Consider the following 14,041-nt stretch of genomic DNA (forward strand, 5'->3'; position numbering starts at 1 on the left):
TATTTGCCATAATGGTAAAGTGCGTTCACATCAGGGCTCATCAGCACTCTCATGCTCTTATTACAACACGGAACAATGATTTAATGATAGGGAAGGTTGATAACGTTTTTTACAAAACAAAATGGAAACATATGTCCACCCCCTTGCTGGACGGTTTGCACGACTTTCACACTGTGATTCATTATGGCAGCGAGCTCTCCGTCTAAAAGCTCTCTCAAGTTACCCTTCAGCAACGGCGTCTGCGGGGTTTTATAGTTACATTATGGCAAGTAGCAAACCTGAAAGGAAGATTGGCATTCTCCATTGGTGTTGTTTCTTTTCTGTGTTGTTTCGATCGTATTAGCTGTGTGTTTTGTGCATGTTTTGAAGTGACCATTAGGCAATTTGTTCTACTTTGTCTGGCTGCGTTCTTCCCACTGATCGCATTATTGGTGGTTCGGGGCTCTCCGCATTTTTGGCACTTCGATCAACAACTTCCTCGCCATCAGGCAACATCGTTCAGCCACAAGGTGGAGCAGGGAGCAGCGAGCGGAGAGCAGCACGGTGTCGATCGCGTCTGCCTTAGGTGTCGTCGGTGAGGACGATTGGTTGATGAAAACAACTCCCTTTCCCCTCCCGATCGGACGGCGACGACGACGACGACGACAAAACATTAACCATGAACGGCGCAATGGTGGTTTGCGTCGCGTGTGCCCAGCCGACCTCGGCGATCATCTAGAGAATTCAGGTTTGAGATAGCGCGAGACCGGCCCGGACCGTCCCTCCATCCCCTGGTTACCCTGTGCGTCGGTTGTTGGATGCTGTGGATGTGCCTGCGAAACGCGCGTTACAGGCGATCAAAATAGACGAGTGGGCAAGGGAGTGGAAGGAAGTTATGAGGATAGAAATAGCGGGCGGACTGGCGGACGGAACAAGGGCGAGCGACGAAAGCATGCAGCAGTAGCGCGCTATACCCAATCGGAGCGATATTAAAAACCGCATAAAATAACAGCGGCCACACAAACACATATACGCACGCACGCCCACACGAGTGTAAGCATACATACAAGCGCCACGGTACGCAACCGTTCCGGGTCGCACTTTAACGACTTCAAGATGCGTGGATTGCTGCATGTTATATTTTGCTGGTCATGTAAGTATCTCGAACGCAAATGGAGAGGCGAGAGGCCACTGCAGCACGTTCCACAGTGAGCCCCAAACCCAACCTCCCCCTCGCTGAACAGTAGCAAGACGCCAGCCAGCTGCCGCTGTTTAAAATTTATGAGATCATCAACTAAAACATGATCCGTTTTCTCTGCTTTTTCCATCCCTCGCCGTACGTACGCCGTTTGCATAAACCGCTGTCTTCCAGTGCTGATGATCATCCAAGGATCGTTTAGCCGGGCACGAATCGCGGAACCCCAGATACGGTGCGTGTCCTACCAGTGCAAAGATGGCGAGTGCAAGGAAGGAATTGACATCTGCGAAGAGTCGGAGCACGATCGACCATCCGGTTGTTTCGCCGTCTGGACGACGAACAATTTGACCAGTAAGTTATCGGCCCATCGTGTATGCTACTAAAGCACGGTTCTTTCACGGTTACTTCCTTCTGCGGTGCATATTACTTGCAGACGAAATGAATGTGACGATGAAGGGTTGCTTCATCAGCACGACCGAGTGTAACAACACAGAATGCATCGATACGACCACGGATATGAAGAAAAATCTCAACTACTGTTGTTGCCGGGGAAGCATGTGTAACAAGGAGCAACGATGGGTGCCGGTCGCAACCAAAGCACCGAAGGTGATACACTCTCCAGAAAAGGAATCGAAGATGCCGCTGATCATATTGATCGCCTTCGTTTCGATGCTGATCGGACTGTTCCTACTGACCTTTTGCTACGTGAAGCATCAGAAGGATCCCATGTTCAACGAAATACCGACCGTAAGCTCAACTCGGTCTCCTTGTGTGCCCCTGCATTACTCTAACTCCCATCGCTCGATTTTTGTTTGCGCAGGTTGAACCGGACATTTCGAATTCTTCGACCAACGTTTCCCTGCGACCGATCGATCTGAAGGACATCAAGGCGCGCGGGCGCTTCGGGGTAGTTTGGCGGGCTCAGCTTCACAACCAGGAGGTGGCTGTAAAGATATTTCCAATGCAGGAACGCCAATCATGGATTACTGAGCAGGATATTTTCAAGGTAAGGCTTATTTCAGCTTTCACCTCGCAGTAGTTTAGCGAAAATGGATTTTTAACTCCAGCTGATTTTTCTGGTTTTTTTTGTCGTTATGCTATCTACGTCCCCCTCACTCCTCTGCCCTCATCGCCTAAAAATAGCTGCCGCGTATGAACCATCCCAACATACTGGAGTTCATCGGGTGCGAAAAGCGAACCGACGTGGCCAGCACCGACTTCTGGTTGATCACCGCATATTGTGAGAATGGTTCGTTGTGCGACTTCCTTAAATCGCATACGGTTAGCTGGGGCGAGCTATGCAAGATCGCCAGCACGATGGCCCGTGGTCTTACACACCTGCACGAGGAGGTACAGGGGACGCGCACCGAAGGCCTCAAACCATCGATCGCACATCGAGACTTCAAGAGCAAAAACGTGCTGCTGAAGGCGGATCTAACTGCTTGCATTGCCGATTTTGGGCTTGCGCTTGTGTTCACGCCCGGTAAGTTTGGTTGCGGATAAATACGGGGTCGGAAGCAGCGCCTAAAACGCAGTTATTCTAAATGACTCGGCCCGTCGTCTCCACTGTGTTCCTAGGTAAATCGTGCGGTGATACTCACGGTCAGGTCGGCACGCGGCGCTACATGGCACCGGAGGTGCTGGAGGGTGCGATCAATTTTACTCGCGACGCCTTCCTTCGCATTGATGTGTATGCATGTGGGCTGGTCCTCTGGGAGTTGGTGTCCCGGTGCACCGTACACGGGGGCCCGGTCGATGAGTACCGGCTGCCTTTCGAAAGCGAGCTCGGTCCGCACCCGACGCTCGAGGAGATGCAGGAGAACGTCGTAATGAAGAAGCTGCGCCCACGAATATACGAGTCTTGGCGTAATCACACGGTCAGTGTCAGTGTAGTGTTTCGTGCAATGCCTGTTCTAACCGCCACCGTATCATCACTTACTCTTCCGTATTTTTTCTCTTTTCTTTTGTCGTTATCTTTTGCTTTTACTTGCTTTCGATGTTGTTTGTTGCTGAACAGGGATTACATGCAATCTGTGAAACGATGGAGGACTGCTGGGATCACGATGCGGAAGCAAGACTTTCGTCGTCCTGCGTGCTCGAGCGTTTGTCACAGTACACGCGCTTTCCCACAGCAAGACAGTTCTTCGTCGCCAACACCACCAACACCACCAACGCTACCAACACTACCACCGCCACCGCAAGTACACCGGGCGGTGGTGCACCCACCAACAATAACGAGCTGCCGTCAAAGATCGCTACAGAAAGTGTGTAACCGCAGTGTTGCGTCGTCTAAGCTAGGATAGACTAGATTACGGTTCGCTAAAGAAAGCAAGATACCGTTTTACACAACCTTCACGCAGGCCTCGTTGTGCATTCGTGCTCTGCAAGGTCCGTAGACAGTTTCACCTGAGCTCATCCATCCGATTTTCTTCATTACTTTCGCTAAGTTAGGCATCTTGTAAGATTTTGTTTAATTTTTTATCTTTACACATTAATTGGTGAACTATTGAGCCTCTGATTATTCTAGCTCTAGCTGCGTGTATACGACATAACACGCCCATTAACATAGTGTACGTGTATGTGTGTGTACAGTCACGACAACATTTGGAATTTATAAGGCTTATGACATATTGAATCCTGGTAGGTTCTTGGCGCGCGAATGTTCGCCACTACGCTAGAACTCTCCCAAAGGCAACGAAACTAGCGGTAAAATGTTCCGGTACCTTACCGCATCTCTTTGAATTTGTTTAATGTTTTAATCATTTTCTCAGCGAACCGCCATAATCGATGACTTTGTGTAGTGGAAGGTAGAGTGAAAAGTGGAGGGGGCTGCTTTTTTTACTTCAAGTACGATTGAGCAGCACCCCATGTGTCCATTTTGGGTTGAATACCTCGTGTAGATCAGATTTTTAAGTTCTAGATTTACCAGAACGAACGGGATAGACTTTGCTCAGACTTGCCAGCATATGAAAATCGAAAAGAGACGAGATGAAAAACGTAGGTAGCTGAAGATTTTAGTTTTTATTAAATGAATCAAAGGGTAGATGAGTTAGTGTTTAGTATATCATGTTGGCTTGTTTCCTGTGCGTATTTCGATCAGCTGGGTTTGTGTCCCTGATGTTAATTTAGTTTGTGCCGGCGCAGGCTTCGTGAAGCTTTGTGTAGGCTAGGCGCAATCAGTCTCTCCCGTTCGATTTCTAACGGTCACACTTGCTACGGTCCGCCGAATAGAGCGTTCCGAAAGTGAAATGTAAGAACACGGTCGCTATAATATTTTATATTAGTACAGAGCTACAGAATCCTGTTGGAGAAAAGGGGAGGGGTAGGTGTGAAAGATAAGGTGCATTCTAGGTGTTAGTCAACAAGAGTTGCCGACACGAGACAAGACCGCCTTCCCTCCCTTTCATCGGATAATGTAGATAGACGTGATGATGGTTGGCAGGGCGCCAAGTGCAACAAAGCAAGTATTTCTGCTCCCTCGGCACACATCCCTGGGAGCTATATTGTTATAGGAAGAAGAGAAAAACAGACACACAAGAAACAAATAATGAAAAGGAGAGGTGGAATGCGAAAATAAAGGGGATTCGTTTTTGTAAATTCAATGCTTTTCAAAATATTACGCGCACGAATGTCATTTTGGAGGTGCAAAACAGTCAAAACCCCCGTTATGTTACTCTTTTCACTTACTTTCTAATACCCATCCATATTTTACTTTGTGGAATAAACCATCTCTAATGAGTATGATTCACGATTTATGAAAATGATTAAATTGTAGTGTAGCTTGGGAACGTGCTTGAAGAAATCACAAGTAGCCAAATGCAGCAGGAGAACCCATTTGTACAGAACCACCTCTACTTTGTGTTCGTCGAAGCTTCGGGAAAATTCGCTAGCTGGCTGGACTGATATATTTTTTGCGTTGGCCAGAAAGATGTTGTAAGCAGGTCGATCAAACCCCTATTGAACAAAAATAATTGGTGAATGGCATTTTGTGAACAAGGGATATCCATCGCTCCTCACTCAACGAATGTCGATTTCATTTTGGCATATCAATAGAACTGAACAATAGTGTATAAGGGAATAAAAAGTAGTGTTGGTGTAATGTTGAGAAGTTCGCTTCAATAAATCCGTTGGCAACGGGTGCATATTATGTGCTTCCATCTTGGCATGCCAATACTAACAGACGTAACCACCGTTGTAGAGAAATGGATAAAACTTCCGTTTTTTTAAATAAAACTATACAATAAAGCTTCCATTAACTGGTTTAACCTCAGTGCATGTTAGGACTCTATATGTGCCTAGCTAGGCATATACCAGGAGTTTCTTTCATTTTAAACTCCGGAAAATAATAAAACTGCAATAAGATTACAGCCTAGGGCGGTGGTCACGTGTTGTTACGTTATGCATTTATTTGAAAATGCCGTTTTTGTTGCCGGTAGAGGTTGTCTTATCCCCGTTAGCCTTGATATTAGCTAAAAACATAAATATTATACTTTGAAAATTTTGACTAGCTATTTGGACAAACTAGTAATAGATCTTTCTTTAATTTTATTTATGGGTTATCTTATTGATAAATTCATCACGCCAAGCACACACGTGCGTGCAGACACAGTCACACACACGCACGCGGTTTATAGCATCGTCTCAGAAGCCCCCAAATCGCGCCCATCTTGGACTGGGCATTCCCACCGGGCAATTCCCATACAAAAAGCTCGAATCTCTATGGGAATTGCCTGTCGGGTTGGTAATTCCTTTGAACTCACCTGACTTGAGCCATACTCACGAACACACACGCTCGCGCACACAGCTCAAATACGGACTAACACAAGACAGTTTAACTTAAAGTTGCGATAGCATGCGCTCTTGATGAGAGTTCTCAGCATTATCCTTTGCAACGATTCGCATCATCAGGTAGTGTGCTCGGATTGATGGTGCGGAGATTGCCCATGTGGCTGCGCCTGAGGCGGAATTCGTACAAAAGCCATTCTCTTATTCATCAGAACAGGTCCTGCATCCAATATCGCTCCACCTCCAACAAGATATGTATGTGTGTATGTGCGAGTGTGTATGTATCAAGGTTCGAGCTGAGGGTGAAACCAATTCATAGTTGGCATAAGGAATAAAATAAACTAGCTTCTTACTGATAGAGCTACATAGTATGGTACCTACATTTATTGGACATCGCCAATTGGCCTGTACAAACAAAACCAGCACGTTTTCCTGGACTTACACTCGGTCGCCTTACTCCTACACTATTTCGCAAGACCCGATAACCGATGGCGCTGGTTCTGCTTTCGGTTATATCGATATTCCGCTAGACTCTGCATATAGGTCTATTTCTCTTCCATCCATACACTTCCTCATTTGCTTGGTGCACGAAGCAATGGTAATATAATGGTGGCAACCGAATTGCTAGCTACCACTTTTTCCTATCGCTAGTCATTCTCGAAAAGAGGTGCGCCGTGTGAAGCCTTCCTCGGCTTCCATCTGTTCGGTAACACTCGGATCTGGATACTGTGGCATGCATTGGCGAACGTAAGGACTGCCATTGCCTGAACCTTAGTTCCTACTGCGAATAATTCTGATAGTGATCTCAGGAATTTCAACAACTTTTGGGCACAGTCTCTGAACTAGGCTAATCGCATAGTTGGTAATGGTAAATAAATAAAGATATATATATATATATATATATATATATATATATATATATATATATATATATATATATTCATACATACATACATACATGAAATGAAATAAATAACACCTGTGTTATTGACAGTGTGCAGCGAAATGGGGAGGGGAAAGGAAGTACACACGAGTCAGACATTGCCTAAGCCATGCTGTTTTGATCTTCCACATTTTGAGTTGGAAAAATTTATATCACCAAATGTACAATGGACAAACTAGCTTCAAATCATCTGTCTACATTGCCGGCTCGGTGTCGATATCATCAGGAGCCAGAAAAACAAAAAAATTAAAGCCAAAGGAAAAAAACGACTGATAAATATGAAAATCAAAACTGATGTTGCAACAACGGTCATTGAGGAGGATGCAAGTCTTGCATGGGAAGCAGTGTTTCTATGAGAAAACAAAATTCAGAAGTCCTGCGTTAGCCAGTGAGGGTGTTTGTGTGAGTGAGTGTGTGTGTGTGTATGTGTGTGTGTGACAATCGCGTTATTCTGATATGCTAATTGAGAGTGTCGCGTAAACCAGGTTCCAGGTTTGCTAGTGCCTTAATACTCTCTCTGACTGTAATTGTAGTGACCATCTGTTTTTGAATTTTATCATCTGAAATTCTTACCCCTATAACTTTCTTATCATAATTTAGATATCCGAATAGTGCTTCTCTTGCTCTCTCTCTCTCTCTTTCTCTCTCTCTCTCTCTCTCTCTCTCTCTCTCTCTCTCCTTTCACACACACACACACACACACACACACACACACACACATACATACACCACAGTATCTGACACAATTTAAAGAGACTAAAAATTAACAGGAACAACGATGCATATACATACCACATACATGAATTTACCTACGAATTTCGTTTGGACACCCACCCGCATTTCCAGCTGTCTTAGATTACCCTCGATCTGCTTAAATCTTATCAAACGCTTCCACTTCTTTCCCTCTCTCGCCTTTACCTTTCTATGTAATTCTAGTGAGTTTGGTATCAATTTACTCTTCGTGTTAAATATAATTGTGAAGGAGGCCAGCCAACATAGTTTGTGAGATCCGTTCTATATAGACACATTCTGGCATTTCCAGTACTAATGTTCGCTAGCATAGCATTTGCTACTACTCGGTTCGGGTTGGGCGCCTCACTCTATTACACTCTCCGATGGGCTTATCTTTGTGGTTCTCGCTCGCACTTTCGTCCATGATGCACTACAAGGTGTGTTTAGCTGGGATACACAGTCAACTAGTGCCCTATTGTATATATGTATTTGTGTGTGTTTGTGTGTGTTTGCGTGCATAGGCCGGAGAACAAGATTACTCTTAATGGAAGAGTCAACATAAAGCCCCTGATACACTGACGAGCAATTCGCGCAAAGTTGTTTCTTGTGCAAATACCTATTTGTATGGGTTGCAAAAACATGAGTAGGGTTTTTTTGCGCGAAATGTTTGCCAAAGTACGGGAGGTTTAACGGTACATAAATCGTGTCGTAACTGCCAACAACTAAAGATAAACGAAAAAAGAACGGTTAGTAGAGCGATAGGAGCACACTATCTCAATGCCAGAACGAATGTAGAAAAGATTAAAGCTAGTTAAAGGCAAAAATGGCAAAAACCAAACTAGGTATTCGTTACCGTCGGTTCGGTAGAACTAGTTAAGGTAATTCTGCTGACGCCGCGAGCCAAGAGTTTCCTCTCGTTTCGTATGACCATTGCGCACGAACGTTGTTTACTCCATTGTGTTGTAAGAAAAAAGGAACGGAAAAAGTGATGGATTCAAGGCAGAAGCACAGATTAGAGGTAACGCATTGCAATGCACAAGACGTTGAAATGGAACGATAGACCAAAATTACACGTCTCCGGTGTGATGACATATTCTTATTCAATGTTAAGCAGCAAATGGAATGTGCCTTCTTAACACGCAACAGAAAAATAGAAATGAAATAAATTGCTTTGCTCAACAATGAGCTCGACGAAGAGCCAGTGAAGTGACTGCTCCTTTGGCGCTGTGGTACACGGCACACCATGAAGCAATTAGCAATTAGCAATTATTATTGGCGCCCTAACAATTCAGTTTATCTCTTGATTTCTTCCTGTAAATGTTTACCAATAATTGATCACCTCCTCTCACTTGCTGATGCGCTCTTTTGCACAAGACCCAAACTGTAGAGATACATTAATTTATTAGATTGATGGGGATAAGGATTTTCAACCCAGATATTTGGTTATAATGTGAAAATTGTGTTGCCTCCACTTCCTTTTTCACCAATATTGAAGATTTTGAGTTCGCGAGAAAAAATAATTACAATTTTTGTTTGTTTGTGATGTAAGATTACGCCTGCTACATCATCTAGTCTACGAAACAGTTTCTTCGAAAAGAAAACAACGTAAATGCTTGCTGCGAACTGGATAATAATGCATAATATGAAGGAAACCAAGAAAAATAAAATATAGGGCTGGATGCACGCTGGGGTCCACAGATGGACGCTTAGCCTCGGAAGCGAGCAAAACGTACCGTTTACATATTCCGCGCTAGTTAGACACACTAATTACTAAAAGGACAGGTACCCTCGGCCAGTCAATACTTGCGTAACAGTAAGTTCTTAAGTATCGGCTACGTTCCTTCGCCGTATAATTGACTAGTTGCTGGTGATGCCGATAGCATGACCGTTCCTCCGCCACCGGCGGTGCCACCAGCGCCGCTGCCGACGTTTCCACTACCGTTACCGACGTTCAATTGTTCACCGACCACATTGGACACGACGAGGGCTATGCCGAGTGCTCCGTCCGCTCCACCATCGCACAAGGCCGGACCACCGCCGCTGACACCGCCGCTGACACCGCCGTTGGTAACAGGAGTGTGTCCACCATTCGTACCAACCGCTGTGATTTGTCCTCCGCCCGGTCCAGCTGAAGCGGGTGTCGTGTTGACCGTGTTGCTCACGCTCCCACTACTACCACCACTACCACCTCCCTGCGGGGTTGGTGAGGTACCACCACCATTGGTCGCTGGCACAGCAACGCCCAGGTGAGATGGATTGGTCGGATGAGCATGGGACCCACCACTACTGTCCGATGCGTTGACACCGGCCATAAGCTTCGGAGACGTGGCCGGTGTGAGGATCCCAAGATTGTCATACTTAATGCTGGAACCGGCAGCGGCGACGGTGTGCATTATGGTGGAGGACGGAAAGCCAGTTCCCCCTCCTATCGTCGACATCCCGTTGCAAGAGCTGGATGAATTTCCGATGCTTGCACTCGAGGCCGTACTACCAGTGCCAGTTCCAGACAGCGATGAAGCAATGGTGCTGACGATGGCAACAGTAGCCCCGCTGGCAGTTACTGCAGCTGCGGCGGTGGTAGTGGTGGGAATGCTGCTGCTGCTTTGTATCATGTTTATCAACTGCTGCGTGATGGTGAGCGCCGTCGGACTAGTGGGGTTACGGCTGATTTGACTAGACGAGTTCACAGCGGGTACCTGATGATTCGATTGCGGTGACGTTGGCTTGTGACCACCAGCACCAGTGCTATTGGTAGCAAAGGGTGCCGCTTGTGATAGCGTCAACGATACCGGGATGCCAGCAGTGTACACTACTGGAGAACCACTAGAAGCAGCGGCCAGCGCTGGTTGGCTGGTAGTAGGAGCAGGTTGCTGCGTGGTTGTCATCATGCTATCACCCGAGGTACCCTGTGGATGGGCGATCTGGTTGTGATTGCGCATCCGCACCGATGTTTTGTAACTTTTGCCACAGAAACACTTGAAACCTTTGCGTACGCGCCTGCAAAAATGAAATGGAAATTTGGAATACACTGCTAGCTGATTTCAATTTGATCAGGATTAGAGCATCAAACATGCGCGATGTCGAGCGTATACGGATGGTATTGAAATTAAAAGAAACAGTTTACATACTTTCCATCTTTTTTGTGACCATTCTTGGAGTGATACTTGATGCCGTTAACATTTTTGTACCGCTTCTTGCATCCAGGCACCGGGCAGGCAAAGGGTTTTTCGTTCGCCACATTAATACCGTGACCACCGGACGTGGATACTCGCCTTTCAGGTTTGCAGTGTATTAGGGAGAAAAGGAAAAGACCATGTTTACTTCAAGGGAAATCGTTTCACTGTAGTAAACGGCAAAGTTTCTCCGGATCCCAGACATGAGTAGACGAGCGTGATGAGCGTGTGAGTGAACCATATCCTCCTGTGGCTTCAGCGTTATAAATTTCATTTGAACCCAAAGCTGCTTACCGACTTCCATAGCGCATTATGAATTCCGAACTAAACTCCTCGGTGGTCCACGAATCATTACTATCCTCCGACTCTGATCCGATCATATCATCATCGTCCATTTCACTCCCTAAAACAGATATAAACATACATGCATAACATATTAAATATTACATATAAAAACATATTGACTAAACAATAAGTAGAATGCATTAATTCAATGAGCGAGCAAAAATAGTCGTTCTATGTCCCTGTCATTCACACTACCTATAACCATAAATTACCAGAGCCATATAAAAGCATACTTTTCAGTGAAAAATAGAAAAGTATTGCTCCTATAAAAAGATTCATGAAAGAAAAGGATTTCTGCATTAAGAATGTTTGCATTACGAACCCTATTGACCCAACCATTCGCTTGGTTGCCCTTTATCAAAAGGGACTCCGTGCATCCCAAACATTAGATACTTGCGAATTAGCTCTTAAGTGACCGTTAAACGAGAGCGCGATGTCAAAATTTGTTCGATGCAGTGCGATGTCAATTTTGATCAAAAACATTTTCGATCGCGGCCGCCATTTTGTATTGCTTTGACATCATGCTGTCGTGTAGCCAGCGGTCTCGTTCTCGCTGAGGATCTCATCTCGCTGAGAGCACATAATGAATTATTGCCTTCCAAACGGCCTAAAATATTCGTACAAAAGGGACATTAGCGATTGGCGATATGACAGAAGTTCGATCCTAGCGGCAGTGATTTGCATTGTAGTAGAGGCAATGAGTTTTATCGTGTAAACTACGATCGTGTTAGCAAATTATTAAACCACATTAGGGAACTAAAAGGACAAAGAAGCACGACCATTGAAGAAATAAAGTGGAAAAGAATATAGACGCATATTTTTCACCAACAAGTAGTAGTATCGTTAGCACATAGTAAAAATTTCAAGCATTTTTGCATTATGAATCCACATATCCCAAATCCCGCAATCATTCGATATTTGCGAACTAATTCATTTTTTGTATGTTATCTCGTCGACAGCTCTCGCTATGATTTTTCACTTCCTAACAGCGTTTAATATTCCGGCGAATGGAATGAATGTAAATAAGAAAAATGTTCGCTTATAGCGATATTACCAGCATTTCCTGTAGCCGCAATTACGAATTCAAAAACATACTCAAACAACGCAATATGAAATCTTATTCATAATACAGAAAACCTACTCCCGCTACCTTTCCATAAAAACAAAAAACCTAATATGCCTGCCTTACACATGGCCTAGAAGTTCCTGTACTAGGTACAGCGAACGAATATAGTTGCTTCTCGGGCGACATCTTCTAATATATGCTTCATAATGAAAGGAACATTTGAAAGAAAAAGTCATGCAAAAGTTAATAAAAGTTACTAATAAGATGCGAGGAAATATTCGACATCGAACGTTCCATACGCTTTTCTGACGAGGATCCGCAGTGGGACACGGACTCTTGGTGTATTTCCTCTTCAAATACTGAGGAACATTTGAAGGGTTGAAGTAATTTCATTAGCGTCAGTAATGAATGATAGACGATACTCATGCGATTGATTCGAGGGATAATGGTTAATTCTGGTTTGCGCTACCTGTAGGCGTAGTGCTTCGGTTGGATGACACCATAGTGTAGGCGTGGACTCCCTTCACAACTATTTTGCGTTTGAGATCGCCGGAATTCTGGCTGCTACCGGGAGCCACAGCTTTGCTAGTGCTTTCGGTAGAGACCGTTGCAGTACCGTTGGTACTGGTCGATGGCAAAGAAGACCCGCTGGAACCAGCAGCACCACCACTACCAGTACCACCGGAAAAGTCCGTATTGGTGCGGGGGCCACCAGCACCAATGCCAGTGCTGCCACTAGCACTAGGACCAGGCTGGACGCTGGCATGATCCTCCGGGCTGGCTGGTTGATTCGGCGTAGTGTTGGCTGTTGAGACCGGTGTTACCGATCGGACGCTAGTGGGGTTCGCTGTTCCAATCCCTTCCGTTGTGTCGCTCTGATCGGCACCGTTGCCCGTTGGGCTTGCCACAGCCAAAGCGTTGATCTCGCGACGATTGTCCACCGGGACATACCGCTGGACATAGCTGAACGGAAGACATATCGACTGCGATGGTTCATCAATGTCAGGTAGCTTTTGGCCTATCATTCGGTGTTTTCGTACGCATGGGGCGGGGGATGGATGAAAACCAAAAAGGACGAAAGATATTAATGATCGGTTATTCAAAATCATTTCGCAGAGCAAAATCATGGAGGTGTGAACCTCCATCGTCGAGCAATGGGTCCCAGTTCGTACACGTAGGTGGTAGTCCCTCGTGGTTGATTCTCCCGTGGGTCAGCTAGCAACTATCTGTACTTGTTATGCATGCGAACAATCAAATCCTACTTACCTATATGCGTACTCTCTATGTGCTGTATCAGATCCGGAAGGCTGGGGAACGTTAGGCCGCAATGGTTAAACTTGCAGACATTAACTAAGAACACAGCCATGATGCAAACGTTTACAGGTTACACAGATGCGTAGCCCTCTCTTTCGAAGAATCAATCGAGGTGCTGAACTCTATGTCGTATGCCGTCTCCCGGTTCCGTCGGTGTGCCCAAATATACGTCGCCCGTATAGTCAATATAGATATATATGTATACTGTATCTCTATGCTTGCATATATATACGCATATATTTATATGTATGATGCTGCTCTTCTGCTGCTACTGCTTCTTCTGCGTCGACCGTAGCAGCCGTGTGTGGTCGCAACTGTTTATAAAAAGAAATTATGTAACCATTAATTCGTGGTGGCTGGTGGCTTGTACTGTTGCTGCCGCGGCCGCGGCCGCGGCCACTGCTTCGCACGACATAAAACACATACATAGGGCGGTGGCGGTGGCGATGTGCAGCCGTGTTATTGTGAAGCGCCGCTCTGTCACAGCAAACCATGGTCACCGCAGC

General features: G+C 45.5%; 2 protein-coding genes across 3 annotated transcripts in view; one reads left to right on the forward strand and one right to left on the reverse strand.

The window, feature by feature from the left end:
* The first annotated feature begins 277 nt into the window (after positions 1–277).
* On the forward strand, positions 278–4,932 carry LOC125955471 (activin receptor type-2A). Its single transcript, XM_049686607.1, has 7 exons — positions 278–1,132; positions 1,352–1,528; positions 1,611–1,924; positions 1,998–2,183; positions 2,321–2,660; positions 2,756–3,054; positions 3,195–4,932. The coding sequence occupies exons 1-7, from the start codon at positions 1,096–1,098 to the stop codon at positions 3,447–3,449; spliced, it is 1,608 nt and encodes a 535-aa protein (XP_049542564.1). The 5' UTR covers positions 278–1,095; the 3' UTR covers positions 3,450–4,932.
* A 4,089-nt stretch (positions 4,933–9,021) lies between these two features.
* LOC125956054 (uncharacterized) overlaps positions 9,022–14,041 on the reverse strand; it is a 5,471-nt gene continuing 451 nt past the window's right edge. For both annotated transcript variants that reach the window (XM_049687537.1, XM_049687546.1), the window contains 6 exons: positions 13,962–14,041; positions 13,488–13,849; positions 12,691–13,239; positions 11,105–11,213; positions 10,766–10,909; positions 9,022–10,634 (listed from right to left, as the gene is read on the reverse strand). The exon at positions 13,962–14,041 is cut by the window's right edge. In XM_049687537.1, the coding sequence (XP_049543494.1) occupies positions 9,470–10,634; positions 10,766–10,909; positions 11,105–11,213; positions 12,691–13,239; positions 13,488–13,587 (2,067 nt within the window). In that variant the 5' untranslated portion in view covers positions 13,588–13,849; positions 13,962–14,041 and the 3' untranslated portion in view covers positions 9,022–9,469. The remainder of the gene's footprint in view (positions 10,635–10,765; positions 10,910–11,104; positions 11,214–12,690; positions 13,240–13,487; positions 13,850–13,961) is intronic.

This window comes from Anopheles darlingi, chromosome X (assembly GCF_943734745.1).
Source record: "Anopheles darlingi chromosome X, idAnoDarlMG_H_01, whole genome shotgun sequence".
NCBI classification, from domain to species: domain Eukaryota; kingdom Metazoa; phylum Arthropoda; class Insecta; order Diptera; family Culicidae; genus Anopheles; species Anopheles darlingi.